At 36.2% G+C, this 20,755-nt stretch overlaps 1 protein-coding gene across 3 annotated transcripts in view; it reads left to right on the forward strand.

Annotated features, from left to right (window-relative positions):
• Positions 1–20,755, forward strand: part of Akap11 (A-kinase anchoring protein 11) — a 49,916-nt gene that overhangs the window by 10,269 nt on the left and 18,892 nt on the right. For all 3 annotated transcript variants that reach the window (XM_005007060.4, XM_003477462.5, XM_013141035.3), the window contains exons 2-7: positions 588–697; positions 3,824–3,940; positions 9,122–9,169; positions 10,820–10,954; positions 12,591–12,861; positions 13,425–17,880. In XM_005007060.4, coding sequence (XP_005007117.1) covers positions 638–697; positions 3,824–3,940; positions 9,122–9,169; positions 10,820–10,954; positions 12,591–12,861; positions 13,425–17,880 — 5,087 coding nt within the window. In that variant the 5' untranslated portion in view covers positions 588–637. The remainder of the gene's footprint in view (positions 1–587; positions 698–3,823; positions 3,941–9,121; positions 9,170–10,819; positions 10,955–12,590; positions 12,862–13,424; positions 17,881–20,755) is intronic.

Genomic DNA, 20,755 nt, shown 5'->3' on the forward strand with positions numbered 1-20,755 from the left:
TTCCATCCTTCTGTCCTTCAATGTTGTTTTTCATGTTTGTATTACCTCATTGTGGGAATGAGCTAACAGCTCATTTTAACTATGCAAATACAGTTACTTCCTAATTCATATTTTCAGTTCATTTAATTTTATTTATCTAATTTTATGCATGCAGATTGTATATTATGACTTGTGTATTACCACAACCTTCTGCTGAATACCTGTTGGGTAACACTTACTGTTACTGTGGAGATAAGAGTGACTTTGGAGGCAGGAATCCTAGGATTCTTTTTTATTGCTGTATTTAAGATTTAAAAAGACTTTGCAGATAATTCTTCCTGAGTCTTTGCAATTAAAGAGAGTGGTGAGGTTGTAAAGAAAAGAGTAAACTACTTTATTATTTTGAACCTAAAAATAAGATTATCATAATGCTTTGTATCATAAGGTACGGATATTTACCTAATTTTCCAAAATACATTGGATTGATAATTTTTAGTAATCAGTTTTTTTCATTTTTCTTTAAATGACTGAGTTTAAAGAAACTAACAAAATACCTGTCTGAAATATTAAGAGTAATACATTTTTCTTTTTAATATATATATTTTTAGGTGTTTTGTGCATCTATTCTTCAGTGATTACATACAAAACTAACATAATCATGGCGACTTTCCAGCCTTTCAGAAATAGTCATGTGAAGCCGAGAGCGTCTGTCAGAAAAGTAAGTTCATTGTATTAGGTTCCTTTTTATGAAAGTTTTGGTATAATTGTTGATCATTTTGTTAAAATTCTTATTGCTATGACATTTAGTTTTAAATGAGTATTCTATATGCCTTGAGCTTTACTCTAAAGGCTTGTTCATTTGGTAAACACAATTATTATAAATTACATTTATTCATTTGGTGAACACAATTTTAGTGCTATTTAAGCCTTATGCTAGATGTTGCATAATTGCTAAGAAAATGAAATACAGTTATTAATCCTTTCTTCTTTCTAATCTGGGAAAGAACCCCTTATTTTCCCTCTTAAAACAACTTGGAGCTTAGCATGGTGGTACATGCTCGTAACCCTAGCATCTGGGTGACTGAGGCAGGAGAATCCCAAGTTGAAATGCAATCTGAGCAAGTTCGTGACTTGACAAGACCCTGTCTCAAAATAAAACATAGAAAGAGCTGGGTTGTGGCTTAGTGTCCCAGCACCCCAGTCAGAACACAGCAAAACCCTGAGCATTCGTGGTTAGTCTTCTGTTCCTTGACATTTTGTTTTTGGTAACAATTTGAGGCATTTCTTGAAGCAGAAAAGAGCAGAGACTGGAGGACAGACCAGTCTTATTGTCCTTTTTCTGACCTTCATCTGGGCTGCACGTTGGCTTGACCAGACCTATCCCCTTTGGTACCGAATGACCAAGTTTGACCTACATTCCCGTCCTCAGACCTGAAATGGGCTGTTTTTCAAAGCAGCCTGGATAGTATTTAGAAACTAAGATCTGAGAACGAGGAATGCCCCGTGCTGTACAGGGTCATGAGTTTATGTTGATAAGTCAGGTTTAGATTTCACATTTTATGTATTTTCTGTTTTAATTGTGTATGTATAAATTAGCATCAAAATGTCTGTTCATTAATGAAAACATTTTAGTATTGACATTTTACCCCAATAGTTGGTATAAAATCCCAGTTTTACAATGAATATCTCATATTCTTTACTTAATTCACTCTTTGTTAATGTTTTGCCATACCTTTTTTTGTACCCCTCTCTGTAAATACATACAAACACACTTTCCTTTTGCAGTTGTGAGAACAGTCCTGCAGACATTATTTAATATGTCAGCACTGTTATCTTTAAGAAAATAATTAATTCAGTAACATCTAACGTGCCACCCATACATAGACTTTCCTGATTGTCTCAAATGTCCTTATAACTTTTGCTTTGCCTTTTGTCTGGGGTCCAGTGAAGGTTCATACTGCATGTAGTATTTTGTCTCTTTGATCTCCTTCATTCTAGACCTTAATGGTTTAGATTCTTTTCTCATGACAGTGGATCTTTGAAAGAGTCTAGGTTAGTTGTCCTGTAAAGCATCCTCATCTTCTGTGTTCATCTGGTTTTCCTGCAGTTAGGTTCAGCAGTAACACGTCTAAGATGATCCTGCATTTATTTCATGCTTACCAGGTGGCTAAGCTTATAAATATCCAGTATCTCCAATATAGATATAAATAGTTCCTTTGTAATTATAAGGTTAGTAAACCTATTAAGTGATAGTTTGTGATAGTATGAATATCCTCTCCCCCAAAAGCTATTAACCTACTAGATTTAGGATACCTGATGATTCTTTCCTAAATCAGTAATTACATTTGGTATTACAAAAGAGATTTTCTAATTTAGTCATTTTGTTCATACTTGTCGGCTAGTGTTTATGGGTAGAGTGCCCATGATTAAACCGAGCAGTTATAATCCATTTCGTTTTTCTCTTTTTAATGGCTGAGTGTCTCAAAATTGGCCAGGAGGAATTCCTTCAAGCTGGCTCTTTAGAAATGGTCCAATTAGTCAGAACATTTCTTTACATTCTGGTAAAGATGTATATTCTAGATTTACTCTTTGCTTTGTCTGCCCAAGTCTGGAACTGTCATTTTGATGCTTTAGTTGGTTTTATTGCTGATTTTTATTTAGAAACCAAACTCTGGGTATAGAGTGCGCTCCTTGCTAATGAGGGTTGTTGTTTCCAAGACTTTTTAATGGAAAAATGTGGTATATATTTAGCGGATTTCACTATGGGCTCATATTGATAGGTTGAACTCAAACCATTTTACATTTTTCCTTGAAGTCTTTGATTTTTTATTTATCTGTCTCTTTTTTTGGTACTAGGAATCGAACCCACAACCTCGTGCTTGCCAGGCAGGCTCAGTGCCACTGAGCTATATCCCCAGCTCTGTATCTTTTCTTTTAAATCAAAGATTTGCATTAATTTAATTTAGTAAAATTAGAAACTCTTTATTGACTTCATATAGTATTTGAAGTTCTGAAATCTGGGAAAATAAAATATACTTTGACCTACATAATTTGGTTTAATGGATAGGAAAGACAAACATATATGAGAATAGTAATTATAAAATGTTATGACTTAGATTAAATGATCTTAATATTCAAGGGATGGGAATAATCTTCAGATCTTAAGGTGAGCTTTCTATAAAGGAGGACTTTGTAAGGACATTATTGATAGAAGTGTACATTTTCAAATCAAAGCAGGGAGTAAGGTAAAAGAACATTAGTGTTCAACTGCAATACTCATTTTCTTTATGTAAATTATTGTCTCTTCTAGTCCTTTATCCTGTGACAACCCCCTTCTCCAAATCTGTAAAAACCCTTATTTTCAAATGTAGTTATCTGTAGCCATCTCCCGCCAAAAATCCCTAGAGTCTCTTTTTTCTGCTTCTAACTGTATTACGTGAATAATTATTATTGTTATCTCCCACATTGTTTCACTCATTATGTAAATTGTTCCCTCTGTTCTGTCAGGGGGTGGAATTTAGATCTGTAATCTGTTAGTTTTAGTTTAAAGTAAGAGTAAGCAAACCTATGGCTTATTCAGAGTCCTCTGTGATCTTTCAGTTAGCTAAGTGCCTAGCCTCTGGTATAGTTCTGTGTTGTGGGCACAGGGAACTCCTGTTTAACCTTTTCATCTGAATGGAACTTTTTTTCTTGGCTAAATTGAATTCTTCAATCAATGTCAAAAGGCAGTAAATGAATATTAATTGGAGAATGGATGGCTTTTCTTCCAGAACTAAAACATCTGCAGGATCTCTTACCTTGTCTTAGAATTAGAATAAATTAAGAATGTCTTTTCCCCCTGCAGAGCTTCAGTGAAGATGTGTTCCAGTCTGTAAAGTCTTTATTACAAAGTGAGAAGGACTTATGCAGTGTATCAGGAGAGGACTGTTTAAAGCAGGATGAACACGCAAAGATAACTGAGGTTAGACATATTACTTTCTAAATCCTTTTGTAATAAAGTGTAGTGTGTTTTAATGTGTTTGTGTAGGATACATGTTTAAATACTGGCTAACATAATTGTCCTAATGTGCATAAATGTTATTGACTGCTTATTGAACATATAGCACTTTTCAGTGTTTTATTATGAAATATTAAAAAAAAGTTTTTCCGTATTCATTTTTTGAGTTATTTTCATGGCTGTTTCAGTACTTTCATTTATAGTGAAAGCTAGTGATAAATTTATCTTTGAAATTAAGGTATTCCTCTGTTACTTGAGAAGATACACAGTCTGCTCAGCTATTTCTTTGCTTTATTGTTTTCAGTCTGTTTTAAATTTGTTACTATGAAAAAGTGTAGCATTTAAAAAATATGGCAATAGTTATATATAAAGAAATGTAATCATATAGCAGTATATCAATAGTCTGTCTTCACATTCATATACGCATATATGACATGTGGTATTGGGTCTTTGCAGTTTAAAACTAAAGCATATGTTCAGGTAAAATTTTTTTTGAAATGAGGGAGTCTGATAAAAGCCTTGATTATTCTTATTGAGAGGAATTTTTTTGTTTTCACATTCCTTGAGAAATTTTCCGCTCAATTGTATTTTGTAGGAAGATGGAAGTACTTCTGGGGCCTGTACTGTTTTGCCACCTGCACCTCTTCTGTTTGTCTTTCTGTCTCGTTTCTGTGGCTCCTGATTTATCTTTTTTGATGTTCCTGTGTATTTAGTAAAGTTGAGTCACTCTTAATCTAATTATATGTTGGCAAGTGTGACAAGTCTCCTTCATTCTGTTCTTCACAGTTTTGCAGCCCACGTCTCGCCAGCTGCTCATGTGTCTATACAGCTCACATTTACGGATAAGACTTTCCTAATCAGTTGGCAATAGAATGCTTCTCTGGTGTCTTCAGCACCCCATGTCAGCTTATTTTCTCTTTCATGTTAAGGAAACTTGAAAGATTTCTACAGGAATTTCTGTGCCACTTCAGGGTGTGCCTATCTCAAAGTCTCTGTTGGAAGAAAGGAAAGAAATTTGTCATTTAACATAATACACATTCCTTATTGAGTGCTTATATGTATGTGTTAGAGTGAGTTGTGTTGCCCAAAGTTTTGTAGATGAGGAATAGTCTCCTAGATGTTAACTTTTTACCTAGATGCCTGGAAGTCAACACTTCTCTGAGTTAATAACCATTATTAACCAGAATAAACATCTGGCTTATCAGTCAGACAGAGATTAAAAGTATATTCAATGTTGATTATATTTTAACTCTGCTATTACTTCACTCATTCTTAATGACTGATTATATATTGCTATTGTTTAATTATTATGTTTTCAGCTCTAAACTTAATAGTTTACTAGTCTGTTTTCAAGTGGAAAAATTTTATGTCATAAAGACAAACTAAATTATTAAAATAACCATTTTTACTTTGCAAAAGTAGTATAAATTCTTTGTACAAAAATGAGAACTACACAAAAGTATAAAAATGTGATGTAATTGTGAATGTGTTATAATTGTGAATTAGGAATTAAAAGCACAAATAGAAAAATAAGATCACATAAACAATGGTACCTTGGTGCTTGACATTAAATGGTTCCAAGAGATATGGCAGGACCAAAAATGATGGGTATCATACAAGTTGTGCTGGGATGAGTAGCAAGTCACAAGATAGTCAGCACCAAGTTCTAACTTGTGTATTTAATACCAAGCAAGTGAGTATTAGGACAAAATAGTTTAACAAATTGAGTACCAAAGCAATTGCATTTTGAGGTGTGACTGTGATTACATCATGTAGAGTTAATCACTTTTAATAGATTTGAGTAGTCTTCCAGTATTATTTTTATATATATTTTTTAATACAAGGTTGAAATTGCATAGTCCGTGTTTTTCATTATTTGTTCTTTTTACTTAATAATGTAACATTCCTCTTGCTGTTATATATTCCTTAGAAATTTAATTTCTGTAAACTTCAGTGAATAAACTATGAGAGTGTTAAAGGAAAAAAAAAATTGTAGTATCATAGATAAAAAGTGGCCGTGGTGGTCTAACCAGAGAGAAGGTAGCATTTGATTTGAGTTAAAAAGTGAATAAAGGCGGGTAAACATCCGTGGAAGAGAGATCGAGATTGAGGGGCTTGACTTTGAGATCCTTAGGCAGAAATGTGCAGGGCGTGTTCTCCAGCTGGAAAGGGCCCATGTGTGTCAGTGAAAGTGAGGGAAGGTTGAAGGATTAGCTAATCGCCAGTTAGCAGTTTTCTCTGGGAAGCACAGAGATGTTTCACAGGGCAGTAGCATGACAGTGGGATTGCCTGGAAGAAGACTATAATAGTGCAGATGAGAAAGGGAGACATGAGAAATAGAGAAGTGGATGTATTTGAAATACATTTTAGAGTTAGAATCACAAATGAGGCGGATGTGAATGAAGTTCAGAACTGCATTATAAGCCCCTGTGCACACGGGCCACCACTGGGACTCTCCTGTGGGTAACTAGTGCGAGCCAGGAGAACCAGCCAGCCATGCCTTGCATAAGCCTAGAATGTCTGGAGAGGCATGCCCTGCAACCCACCATCTCCTGGGGAACCTGAGTTAGGAGAAACCCAAGTGCCTGAGCCATCCCCCTGCACTGTGGATGGGTAGCCAGCACAGGAAGCACCTGGGATCCCACAACCCAGGAACCCAGGAAAATACCAAGATGAAGGAGAAAAGGCAATCTCTGGCCTCCAGCCCAAACAGAACAAGTCAGAAGACATGGATATGGCAGAAAGCAGAAGTCACACATCTGAAATTTCTGGGCTGATGGCAACTAAAGTAAAGAAACAACTTCAGGAGGCTGTAAAAGAAATCAGATCAGAAATAAATACCTCAGGTAAAATGGTAAACATAATAAACGGGTTGCTGAGTGTATCTAAAGAAAACATAGATTAAAAAAAGAAAGGAACATAGAGAATGAGGGAAACCTTGAATAAGCAGTACAGAGAAGAATGGGAATGCATGAAACAGACTCAAAGGGATATCCAGGGAATTAAAAGCTCCATTGAAAGCCAGAAAAACTGCTTGAAAGAAACCGAAGATAGACTTTCAGATCTTGAAGACAGGATGGAGCTTGCGGTCACAAAAGGAAAGATCTCTTAAAAATAACAAGGAACCAGTAAATAGCAATTCAGTGGCTGCAAGTTGATGCAAAGAAAAGTAACTTAAGAATGATACGTATCAGTGAAAAAGCAGTCAACACGAATAACGTAAAGAGACTATTTACAGAAGTAATAGCAGAGAACTTTCCAGCTCTCAAAGACAAGATGGCAGCTAGGAAAGATCTCTTAAAAATAACAGGGAACCAGGAAATAACAATTCAATGGCTGTAAGATGATGCAAAGAAAAAAATTAAGAATAATAGGTATTGGGTCAGGGATTTAGCTCAGTGGCGTAAGCTCCTGCCTGGCAAGCACGAGGTCATGAGTTTGATCTCCAGTACCAAAAAAACCACAAAGAATGATAGGTGTCTGCAAAAAAATCAGAGTCAACACAAATGACATAAAGAAATTATTTGCAGAAGTAATAGAGAACTTCCCAAGCATGGGAAAAGGACCTGACATACAGATAAGTGAGACATTTTAGAACTCCAACTAGACATAACCAAAATAAATCTACACCCAGATATATAATAATCAAGATGCAAGGAATTCAGCACAAGAACAAATATTAAAGGCGTTAGAGAAAAGATACAGATCACCTATAATTGAAAGCCATCAGAATCACGAAAGACTTCTGAACACAAACCATCAAGTGAAGAAGAGCTTGGCGTAAAGTATTGCAAGTCCTGAGAGAAAACAGCCTCCAACCCAGATTGATGTACCCTGCAAACTATCTCTCAGAATTAATGGAGAAATAATACACTTCCATGGTAAAGAACAACTGAAGGATCTCTACAAAGAGTACTGGAGAGTATTCTAGAGACATAAAAATGAGCCAGGTCCCAGGAACAGCAGCAGAGGGGGATTGCTGAGCGGGGCAGGCATCGATTGGAGGGGGAAAGCAGAGAGCCAGCAGCAGGCAAAAGCATGGCAGGGATAAACCAGTGCATGTTGGCTGTAGCCATTAGTGTGGATGGCCTCAGTTCAGCAATAAAAAGAAACAGAATGGATCAAGAAACAAGATCTATCAATATGCAGTATACAAGAAACACAGTAATTCAGAAGGAAATCCATAGATTGAAAGTCAGAAGAGAGAAAACAATGCTTTGTGTGCCAGGGAACCAGAAAACAAGCAGGGATAGCTTGCCCACTGACCACAAAACAGGTAAGAAAGATGGCATGTTTATGCAATGGAAAACTATTCAGCCATAAAGAAGGATAATCATGAGGCTCTTGTAGATAAATGGACGCAACTTGTGATCATGCTCTTGGGTGAAATGGTTCAGACTCACACAGGCGAACAGCATGCTGTCTCCCTAATATAAGAAAAAAAACTAGAGGAGTTAGTAGGATGCCAAATGTACAATAGATACTGTGAGGGTAAAAGGGGAGGAAATGTGTGAAAAGGGAAGCTGGTAGCCCTTGTTAATTCCTTACTATTTTGTTTTAAAGTCCTGCATTGTTTTCATTGCTATGTTTTTGGTTGGTTTTGTTTTATTTTGTTTGGTTTGACTTTATTATATCTGATGACATGGACTGCTGTTTCAATGATAACAAGATATATTATGGTAGCCATCATCGATTCCCTCTTATCTTGTTTTGAAATTCTGTATCATCTTCACTTTTTTGTTTTGGTTGCTTTTCTTCTGTTTTATTTGGTTTGAATTTAATATGTCTGATGGTATGGGCAGCTGTTTAGAAGATGAGAAAAGGCATTATGACAGCCATTGTTGGTTTCCTGTTATCTTGTTTTGAAGCCCTGTATTGCTTTCACTATCTTGTTTTGATTGGCTTTATTCTGTTTTATTTTGTTTGGTTTTATTCTCTTAAAAATACAAAAAATTTTTAAAACTGCATTATAAGAGCTAGATGTTGGTGGAAAACATTTCATCTTAGAGAATATTGTCTTGTCCAAGGCAGTCAGTGTTTTAATGCCATACTGTGCTTTTTTTTTTTCTATTTCTCAGCTCTGCCAACCATCCAAGCAAGACTTAAAAACTCAAGTTAATGAAGTTTTATTCCTTTATTATTCAGGTCACTTTTCTGGGCTTTAATGAAGAAACAGATGCTGCTCATATACAGGTAGACTCAATTTATCAAATTGGAAAGCGCTGCAAGAGATTATCTGGAACAATATTTTTTATAAATTAATTTGTTAGTACGGGTTTTTTATTTATTTTTTTTTTTGAGACAAGGTCAAGACCTTGCATGTCAGACTGGTCTTGAGCTCACTTTGTAACCCAGGCTGGTCTCAAACTTGTAACAATCCTCCTACCTTAGCCTCCCCAATGCTGGGATTATAGGCATGCGCCACCATGCCTGGCATATGATACATGTTTGATGTACATAGTGGTCGCATTCATTGTAAGGAATTTGCACCTGTACGTGGTGTGTGTTGATTCTTCTTTTTTTCCCTCCTCTCCCTTCAACACAGATTTTGATACCATGAAAAATAACCTTAACCCACATTTCCCCTAAATTTTTCTGTTATGTTTTCTTTTTAAAGTTCAAAGGTGACATTTTGAAGTCAGCTTATGAGTGTGCTTGGAACATTTTTGCTTTTAATATTTTTACTGAAAATTGTTTGAGAAAGAAGTATTGAAGTGGACCAACTTCATTTGTCTGAGAAGGTTGCAGGCTTTTTCTGCATTCTGTGCATCATACGGAATGTGGTGCTTGTTTCTTTATTTTGATGGTTTTTGTAATTTGACTTCAACAATAAAAGATTTTAGTTGGGATAAAGTTAAATATTAAAGACAAAACTTGTAGAAAGTCATCGTTAACCAATGTAAAAACTTTACCCTGTTTGGTTTAGGCATTTATAGAGGGACTGTTTGAGATTAGAATAAAAAAGGAAGGCCTCGCAGCTACGTCAAGTGTGGTTGAGAGTCCAGCAGGTGTACTAACTGTATCCTCTTGTTACTGCTTGAAAATTTGCTGCATTTCCTTTTTTTTTTGTTGATACTAAAGCATTTCCTAATAGAGGGAGACAAAGCATTATTCTTTCTGAATACTGCATGTCATGAGTATGTGACTTGAAAACACTAGTATGTGACTTGAATGTCATAGCTTGAAGAGCTCAGACGGAGGAATCAAGAGGACATACTCCTGGGTGTGTGGCTAGAAAGACAAGTGTTCCACAGGATTTCTCCAGTGCTCTTTTTTTTTTTTAAACCCTGCTCCTAAAAACATGTTTATTTTACATGGCAAGATGCTCTTGAAGGGTCAAGGATGTCAACAATTCTTTACCTAGATAAAATATTGATGTAAAAGGAGCAAACATGAAAAAACAAAAGCTAGCTTCCTTCTCTTAAACTTTCATAATATTTTAAGTCAAAAGAGTAACAGTAATTTCAAAAGGAAAAACAGCAAAATGGGCCTGTATTTTGCAAAGTTAGAATTTAAACTCTGAGGAAGTGCATTCAATACCCAAGAAGGCTATGTATAAAATTCCAGAATTAAACTTGAAGACTATAGGTTGATGTTTGCTGAAAACAGTTGAATGCATAATTGTCATAGATATGTGAGGTAGCATGTTAAATTGTATTGTATAGCTTGATAGCAATATATTTTTAAAGCTACAAGAATAGTATTAAATAATTTTAATATTTGAATTAGATTAGCTATGGATAATAGACTGCATGTGTGTACTATTATAAGTCAGTTTATTGACCTTAATGATTTTCAGATGAAGACCATTTTGTGTTATTCATTGTTATTATTTTAAATTAGGATTTAGCAGCAGTGTCTTTGGAGCTTCCAGATCTTCTGAATTCACTCCACTTCTGCAGTCTAAATGAAAATGAAATTATTTGTATGAAGGATATAAATAGATCATCAGATATCAACAAGGGTCCTTTAAATCAGGTAACACTTTTTCAGGACAAATTTTATAACATTTACTTAAGAGTATGAAATTTTTAAAAGTTGGGATTTTTTTTTCTTTCAATGCTGTACACCTCTTAATCTAACTTACACAATGTTGACATACCTGATGCAGAGAATTTTGGTCATAGCTTATATATTAATTTTTTTCTCTGAAGTTTTATGTGATATGTAGGTACATACTAATTGTTAATGAAAATGAATTATTTCTGGATTTCTTTAATTACTACCTTTATATAAACCAGAGATGCTTTTCTGCTTGATGGTCAAGTCCAGATTTATCTAAATATTGTGATACATGTTGTGGAGCATGCGCTTCAGCTCATTTCTGGCTGGAACTTTTTAGGCATAGTGATTATATGATGATGTATTTTAATTTATAAATAAAATATTATCTCAGCTAGGTAGTTAATTTCATAGTAATCAGCTTCTAGCTTATGACTATGAGTGATTTGTTGATAACATATCAAAGGAAAAAAATCCTTGCTTTTTTTAAATCATGGTGCTGGAAGTTGAAGCCAGGGCATTGTACATGATGGCAAGTACTATGTTTTAGGAAGTAAGACAGATGAAACATGTATTAAAATTTGTATTACTTATGCAGTATAAAATACTTACGTGTTCTTACAAGGTCTGTTGATAAAAAATAGAACTACTTGGCTCATGTTTTTCTTCCATACTTATTTTGCTTTATTCACTAGGATGTAGGAGTGGCTTGCTATTTATATTTGGTTTTTACTTTTTAAATGTATCTTTTGTCAGTATTTGTGTTTTAAAGTTACTTGGGGAAAAAACTGATGACTTGTATTCTTATAACAGTGAACAGTATTGGAAATTTTACTACAAGGTATTTAGATCAAAAGGAAGGCAAGTGGAATCAGCCTAGAAGCCACAAAAAATGAGATAAAAAGTGTCTTAGTTACTTTTTACTCGTTTCTGAGACAAAATACCTGGCATCCAAAGTTAGGGAAGGAAGGTTTATTTCTTACAGTTCTTAGAGGTTTCAGTCCACACTCAGTTGGCTCCGAGGCAGCCATTCAAGGCTGGTGCAAACAGCAGGGTGGAAGCCAGCAAGAGAGGAGGCACACCTTCTTCCCACCATCCCATCATATCCTGGCTCCACCCCTGGGCGGTGTAGCACTGACACCACCAATTGGAGCACTAAACAATGAGCCAATCACAAATGCATAATTGCATGAGGCTGGGGGGCCGCGGACATAAACCTTGACAAAAAGTAAAGCACAGCCTACTTTCTGTTCTCAAGCCTTTTACAAGGCAGGTGGTGAGGTAGGTGAATGGTGAAAAATGATACAAATCACAACACTATATAGTTATACAAGAAAACATAATTGCTCAAGGAAATGAATAAATAGTAGATTCTATAACAATTAAGGAGATTGATTAGGTAGAATTTGAGGAGATGGGTAAGAGGAAAATGGGAGAAAAAGAGACTAGGAATTGAGAAATGTAAAGGAAAAATAAAGCATTGCAAAATCATGGAGCCTTTAAAGATGTATGCTTTTTTCCCCTCTGAGGTTTTATTTCAAGGCCTCGCTCAGATAATAAGTTTCATACTTAAAATTAAAATTGTTTTTTCTCATTTTTCTTCTTTCCCAAGAGTCATCATTCTGGAATGCTTTGTGTCATGAGAGTGTCACCTACATTACCAAGACTCAGAATTGATTTTATCTTTAGTCTCCTAAGTAAATATGCAACTGGTATAAGATACACCCTGGACACATACTTGCATCAGAACCACCAACTTGAGACCACTCATGAAGATGATGATGATGATGATACTAACCAGTCTGTGTCTTCCATAGAGGATGACTTTGTCACTGCTTTTGAGCAGTTGGAGGAAGAAGAGGCTTCAAAGCCATATAATGATGGTTTGTTTTTGTTTTTGTTTTTTTACCAGACTCTTTCCCTAGAGAGTTAATATTTCTGAAAAGTTGAAAGTTCACTTTTGAAAGTTATAAGGCAGCTTGATCCTTTGAAATTTATGTTGAAATTTTACCCACTTTAAACATTTTAACCTTTTTTATGGTAGCAGAGAGGAGTTTTCCTGAGATTTTTAGCTTCATCATTACCTGGTTTTTAGTTTTACTACTTGTTATTTAGGTCGTACTAGTCAAGCTTTGTTTACCTTATCACCTTGTGTTCAGAACCTGTCTAGTACAAATTTCACAAGAATTTGCTGCCAGAGTCACCATAGTAGTGTTTCTGACATGCATGACAACAAGCTAAGCATTCCAACACTAGATGTCTCTAGACATTGGGTAAAATGGTGGTATTTTAGTAAAAGATGTATTTGTCTTTAAATGTTACTTGGGGCATATCTTTCTTTTAAACAACTTAATACAGAAGATGTATTACAGATAAAGGTTTGATAACTTGATTTAAATTTTTAAAAATTCTGGAATAATGTAACCATTTTCTTTTTCTACTATAGGAATAAACATTACTACACTGCGGAGCCAATGCGATATGGCTTCTCAGACTGTTTGTGGTCATCGTTTGGAAACCCATGATTTAAAGATTTTAGTCAGCTCTGGACAACAGAAGACATTGGCTAAAGCCTCATCGCCCTTAGTAAGTGTTCTGGAACGTAAAGAACCACATTCTGTGAAAACTTCAGTCACAACTTCAATTTCAGAGCCTTGGATCCAGAGGAGTTTCTATAGGTCATCGAATACTTCAGATAAAGGCAATGAAGCACAGAAAACTTTTTGTTCTTCTCCTGCCTACTCTTCAGAATCAGAATGCTCAAGTCCAAGTCCTGTTATTTTCTTGGATGAAGAAGGATATCAGAAATGTTTAAAAGCAAAACTTGAGCTGCCTAAAATTCCTGTGATGAAAGATGATGTAGAAGATTCAGACTCAGAAGTGAGTGAGTTTTTTGATAGTTTTGATCAGTTTGATGAACTAGAACAAACTTCAGAGACTTCTTGCCTGTTTATAAATGATCCTGTTGAAGGAAAGTCATTACGAAAGAAAGGGCACAAACATGAAAAATCTTGTATGAATCCTCAAAAATTCAAGTCTGATTGCCCAGCTCTTCCAGCTGATGTTAAAAAGCCAACTCCTCGTAAGCCAGAATCTCCATACAGCAACCTGTGTGATGCTCCAGATTCTCCACGTCCGGTGAAAGTTTCAGGGGATGACAGTGGTTTGTTTAGCCCTATTCGATCCTCTGCTTTTAGTCCTCTTGGAAGCTGTACTGCTACTGAATGCTTTTGCCAAACAGATATTGGTGGGACTCAGACTCATGATTCTGTTTATTACACCTACGAAGATTATGCAAATAGCATTTCATGTGACGTGCTACAGTCAGTTCTTCATAACCCACATACTAATGAAATGTCAAATGTTAATAGTATTAAAAGAGAAAATAAAGCTATAGCTTTTAACCATGGAAACCTTGATCAAAAAAGTAAATCTAAAAGTAAATCTTCAATGATTAAAGATAGCATTCAGAAATTTGCTGCAGATCTTGTGGAAAAAAGTTTTGCCAGTGCATTTAAAGACTTACAGAAAGGAGTTTCTTCATGCACCAATGCATTGTGCCACTTAGCCATCAAATTGACATCGTCTGTTTTTCAGATGGCCTTTAATGAACTGAGGAGACAGCATGCATTTTCACTAAAACAACGTGCCATTAGTGGCTTTGCTAATTTTTTGGTGAGTGAAGCCTTATCACATGCCTTAAAAGATCTACAGTATGTAAAGAAGCAGATATTTACAAACACAGTTGCTAGATTTGCTGCAGATCTTGCAGAAGAGCTTGTTTTTGAAGGCATCATGGAAGTGTGTCAGTTTTCATATCCTTCAACACCTGCATCTCCACGGTGTCAGTCCTTTGATTTTGAAGATAAAGTAGTGAAATCATATGCAAAAGATTTGTCTGAGTCTGTAATACAGGAAGCATTCATTGAGCTATCCCAAGTTGATGTGCCCTTCACGACAAAGGCAGCAGTTAGTGTTTCTACAGATAATATCAAGTATGTGAATGCAGAAAGTGTAGCACCATCTACACAGACCCTCACATTTTCTCCTTCTCTTAACAATCAAGCCATTATGGTGACAAAACCAGTGCCGGAATATAAAAAAGAATACACCGTGCAACAGGCCTTGTTTTGTACTTCAGGAATTGTCACTTCTATTCCAGTGCCCTTGGCAGGAAGTGCCCTTCACCCTTATCACATTTCCTCTACAGTATGTCAGACAGATTCTCGTCTGTCATCTGATTCAAATGGTGATTCTACCCAAACACATGTTACCATGATAAACAAAGAAGAGGAAATAGCTTGTCTCAGAAAGGTTCGTTTACCTCCAGAACCCCATGTAGAAAAGCAGAATGATTGCAAACCAACTCATAGTGATACTGAAATTCAAAGTTCTTCAAAATTAACAAGTGAATTTAACAACTTTTCTGCAGCAATGGTACATACAATAGTAAATGAAACTTTAGAGTCAGTGACACCATTCAGAGTTACAAAAGCAGCTGATGAACATGCTAATTGTTTGACTAAAACAATGAAAGGACATACCTCTCTTTGTCATCAGGAAGTACCACAAGAGGGGGAAGCTTGCAGTAAGGACATGTTTGCTGAACTGTTATCTAAATCTGTTATTAAAGATTCTACAGATACAAGCAAATTAATGAACTTAACCACAGATACAAATATAGTACCTAAGGAAGGCTTGCCTTTTGCTGGAAAGGAATCACAGTTGACATCAGAAAAGTTCCCTAAATTTCTTGATGCTCAAGATCACTTACCTTGCTGTTCACTTTCCATGAGAAGGGATTGTGTTCCAGAATGTAAAGATGCGACGGCTCATGGAATTTCTTTAGAGACACTACCACCTTGTCCAATGATGGCAAGTCAGAAACCTGATCTGAAAGAACTTTCTAAGGATAAACCAGTGAAAAAGCATAATTTGAATGATACAGCACTTGAGCCCTTGCCTTTTGGGCAGGAGAGCCCTTTCCGTCACTCACATACTTTCTCATCAACAGTGCTTACCTGTGTAGATGGATTGCACGTGGAAGATAAGCAGAAAATCAGAGACGGAAATGTAATACCTGGTACTCCTCCATCAACTCCTCTAGTTCCATCTCAGGCTAGTTCTGAATGGGATATCAAGAAGCTAACCAAAAAGCTCAAAGGGGAGTTAGCCAAAGAATTTGCACCTGCTACACCACCTTCTACGCCTCATAACTCATCTGTTGGTAATCTGTCTGAAAATGAACAGAACACTATAGAAAAAGAAGAGTTCATGTTGAAACTCATGCGATCTCTTTCAGAAGAGGTTGAAAGTAGTGAAGGTGAAGAGCATCCGGAAATGAGTATGAAGCCAGAGCACTCAGGGAAGAAAGTGCAGTTTGCAGAAGCGTTAGCTACACATATAATTTCTTTTGCAACTGAAACTGCAGCCTCCCATTTAGATCACAAAATAATACAAGAACCCGAGGTTCAAAAATCTTGCTTTAATGTGCAAAGTAAAGGAAGAACATTGCCCACTATTTTAAGTCAGTCTGATGAAAATTTTCAGACAGGTAGTTTTGCAAGTGATATGGCAGCAGAAATCATTGCAGAAGCTGAGAAAATAGCAAAAGTTAGAAGTTCTGTACTTCACAAGCAAAGGAAGAATCTCTGTTTTATTGATGGGGACCAAGATTATAAATCAGAAGAGAAGTTGAATATGGAGGTGGTAGCATATCCTAGAGAAGTAGATCCATTTACTCTTTCACTACCAACAAGTTCTTGTATGTCAGGTTTGACATACAAGTATCCCAGTTGTGAAAGTGTGACAGATGAATATGCAGGTCATGTTATCCAAATATTAAAACAGGAGGGCGGTAATGGTGAATTAATAATGGATCAGTATGCCAGTAGGCTTGCTTATCGGTCCATTAAGTCAGGTTTACAAGAAGCAGCTAAGACAGCCAAAATGAAGTGCAACCCAAAAATGTTCCCTGTGCAAAGTGCACAAGTGCAAATAAACAGCGAACTGTTAATGTTCTCAAACAGAGAACACCACCAAGAAGAAGGTAAAAAAAGTAAAAGAAAAAGAAATGGAAGTCACCTTTGTCAAAATCAAACTTGCGAAAGGACAAGAGAGACATGGAGGAATGAGGACTCTCACCTATACAGTTTTTCAGCCTCCCTTGCTCACTGCATAACAAGAGACGTTAAAAAAGAGCTGACGGCACCTAAAGTTGATTCACAAAAATCTTTAACAGATACCTGCCTTTTTGAAAAATCTGGATATGCTGAAGATACTGAGTGTCTCGCAGAACCAGAATTTTCTAAGCCTCTTCAACCTTCCTCACGAAATCAAGGATTTCGCCACAGTACAGACAGTTTAAATGGACATGGTTGTGGAGAGAATGTTGTTCAAGTTATAGAACAGTATGCTAAAAAAGTAGTGGATGACACTTTAGAATTAGGTCTGGGATCCAAAGTTTTCCGAGCATCTGAGACCACAAAATCAGTAGATAGGATCACCTATGCAGAAAAGTTATCACCTCTTATAAATCAGAATTGCAGATATTGTGACCTTAAGGAGTTCCATGATTGTACTGGAAATTCATCTCAGCACTCTTTCAGACGGGATTCACATGTTAGTAGTAAGATCGTTACAAATTCAAACTTTAGCAACATCTATCAGAGATCTAGAATTTTTCACCTCGATGTTCCTCAGATTCATGTAAATCTTGATAAAAAATCATTACTTGCTGAGAAGATAGTAGCTGAAGCAATTGAAAGAGCAGAGAGAGAGCTGAATAATACCAGTTTGGCAGCTGACAGTGGAATTGGACAAGATGGCATTAGTTTTGCTGAAAGCCTTACTACAGAAATAATAACATCAGCCATGACGAATGTTGGACATGCTGTTAGCAGGTAAGTTTCAAAATTTTGGGTGGTCTTAATATAAACTGAAAAGTTAAACTTGCTCATCTGTGTCTTAAATTCTGATTGCAAGTATATGACTTTTACAAAATATTAAATGAACATTTTCCTATTGCATTTGTCTATGGTTTCATACGTGTGATTTTCATGTATTTTCTCTCTCAATATGTTTTTAGGAAAGGTATCATACATTTGTTTCTTTCTTTCTTTTCTGTACTGGGAATTGAACCCAGGACCTTTGCACAAAGTTACATCTCAAACCCTTGTCAATTTTTTTGAGACGTGATCTCCGTAAGTTGTGCTGATTCACTTTTAATTTATGATACTCACCTCAGCCTCCCAAATGCCAGGATTACCAGCATACACCACCGCACCTGACTTAACAACTGGAGAATTTGATATAACAAATGTATACGATTATTAGTTTTCTACTTTGAGATGAAATGTTTTATAGTTTTCTTTTTCCTGTTTACAAATTTAAGTGTTCTCACAGCAGCTTGTTATAATCATGCTGCTCTGAGGAAGAAAACAAGTATCTCCATGTACTTCTGTCAGTGCTGCCACCTTTTTGTTCCATAGTGTCTTGTTCTTCAGTTTTTGCTCAGTGAACCTAACAACTTAGTTAACATTTTCATCTTTAATCTTTTTTCTATCTGAAAAAATATCAGGAGTAACTCATGTTATTAGTCTGTAGTAGTTATCTGTAAGTCCTAAAAGAAAGAGAAAATGTTTTGAGTTGAGGTGGATCTTTAATTGAGTCACATGATACCCCAAATTTTTGAGTACGCAGCTTCAGTCAAAACTCTGACAAAGCCTGCCACTTTTTTTTAAAAAGGCATCTTTAAATAGGGAAATGTCGTTTGTCCAGAATTCTTGAGTCCAGTTATGCTTAGAAGTCTCTTAGGAGAGAGGTGATGTGGGTTTGACTTAATTAGGAGGCTGACAGTCCTCTAGGTCAGGGAACTTATGCTCTAGGGCTCATTTGTGGCCCACTGCTCAATTTTATATGGCCCGCAAACTAGACTACCTTTTTAATAGTTGAGAAAATCAAATAACATTTGTCACATATAAAAATCGTATAAAATTTGATTTCCAACCTTCATGAAATTCATTGGATATGCGGTATTCATTCATTTACATGTTTTGTGTGGCTTTTTTGTGCTATGATAATAAAGATGAATAGCTGAAAACACCTAAGTTTTTACTATCTGGCCTTTTATAGACAAAGTTTATGAATCTCTATCATAGACCTACAGTTTACTTTTTTTTGTTCACAACTACTTACGATACAATATGTGGTAATTATTGAAAATGAATCAATGGTAGTAAGCTAGGCCCACTAAAAAAAAAATACTGAAACAACCTTCGTGTGGTAGCCTCAGGTTCTTTTACTCCCAGCCCTTTCCCCAACATCATGGGAGGAAAACTGTCTGAGATTTGTAAGATGTGGCTCCCAGGGATCAACAAATGTAGCCAATACTTTTTTATTTATTCTTCAGTATATCATTTTTCCTTGTTAGAGTTGCTTGGTAAAAGATAGTTACCATTCGAGTTCTTGTGGCAAGTCAGCTTTTTTCCAGACTGGTAATTCTTGTAATTCTTTTGCTATTTCTTTTATCTTCTTTTTTCCCCTGCAGTGTTAGCGATAGACATCAGGGCCTTGTGTGCTAGGCAAGCACTCTACCACTGAGCTATATTTCTGCCCATATTTTGTTTTGAGAAAGAGTCTCATTAAATTGCCTGTACTGGTCCCAAATTCATGATCCTTTTGCCTCAGCCTCCTAATTCAGCAGAATTACAGACATGTGCCACCACATTTGACTTCTCTTTTTTAATAATTGTGTTTAGTGTTGTAAGTGCTTATATTGGTCAGCTTTCCTATTGCTAGATGCAATACCTGACTTGCACAACTTAAAGGAAGACAGGCTTAATTTGGCTCTCAGTCTCAGAAAGTTTAGTTCATGGTCATCTAGTTCTGAGGTAGAAATATTGTAATATAAAGCCTTGGTGGAACAGACTTGCTCATTCTTGGCAGCCAAGAAGCAGAACAGAGGCACAGTGCCTGAGAGGCATGAGTCAGGGGCCATATATAGTGGGTCCTGGGTTCATGAACTTAATTTGTTCTATGATTTTGGAACAGAGGTCATATTTATGTGTGTGGAAAAAATAGTCACAGGTGTGTTTGTTACCTGATGCAGAGTTTGGTAGTAAAGACAAAATTTTGCCAAATCTTCTGTTTTTGAACCAAATTATTCATAAACAAGAGTTTGTGAATTGAGTACCACCATGTAGAACCATGCCATGCCTTTATGACCCACTCAGACACCCAGAAGTATGCCTTACGGATGTGCTAAGCGTTTCTTAATCCAATGAAGTAGACGTAGAAGGATTGACGATACAAACCCATCCCTTGTCAACTTCACACCCAAGTAACTCTCAAGCCATACTTACTCTTTGAACGAAGACAATAGTAAGTTCCTAATTTTGCTTAACACTGTACGGCTGTCCCGTGTAGAACTAGAAACAGAATAATCTGTTCTTCAAAGTCTCAACAGTTTCAGCATTTTTCAAAATTCCAACCCTCCTCTGAACCTCAAGGCAAACTCTTTTTTTTGTCTTTTTCTTTTTTATCGGTACCAGGGATCAAACTCATGACTGCCTGCTTGCAAGGCAGGCGCTTATGCCGCTGAGCTAAACCCCCAGCCCCCATAATGTCTGTTTTTTTTTTTTTTTGTCTTTTTCTTTTTTGTCGGTGCCGGGGATCGAACTCACGACTGCCTGCTTGCAAGGCAGGCGCTTATGCTGCTGAGCTAAATCCCCAGCCCTCAAGGCAAACTCTTAATTGCAAAACTCTGTAAAAATCAAA

The sequence above is a fragment of the Cavia porcellus genome, unplaced genomic scaffold, assembly GCF_034190915.1.
Source record: "Cavia porcellus strain 051 isolate PalLab524CR breed Dunkin Hartley unplaced genomic scaffold, mCavPor4.1 scaffold_21, whole genome shotgun sequence".
Taxonomy (NCBI): domain Eukaryota; kingdom Metazoa; phylum Chordata; class Mammalia; order Rodentia; family Caviidae; genus Cavia; species Cavia porcellus.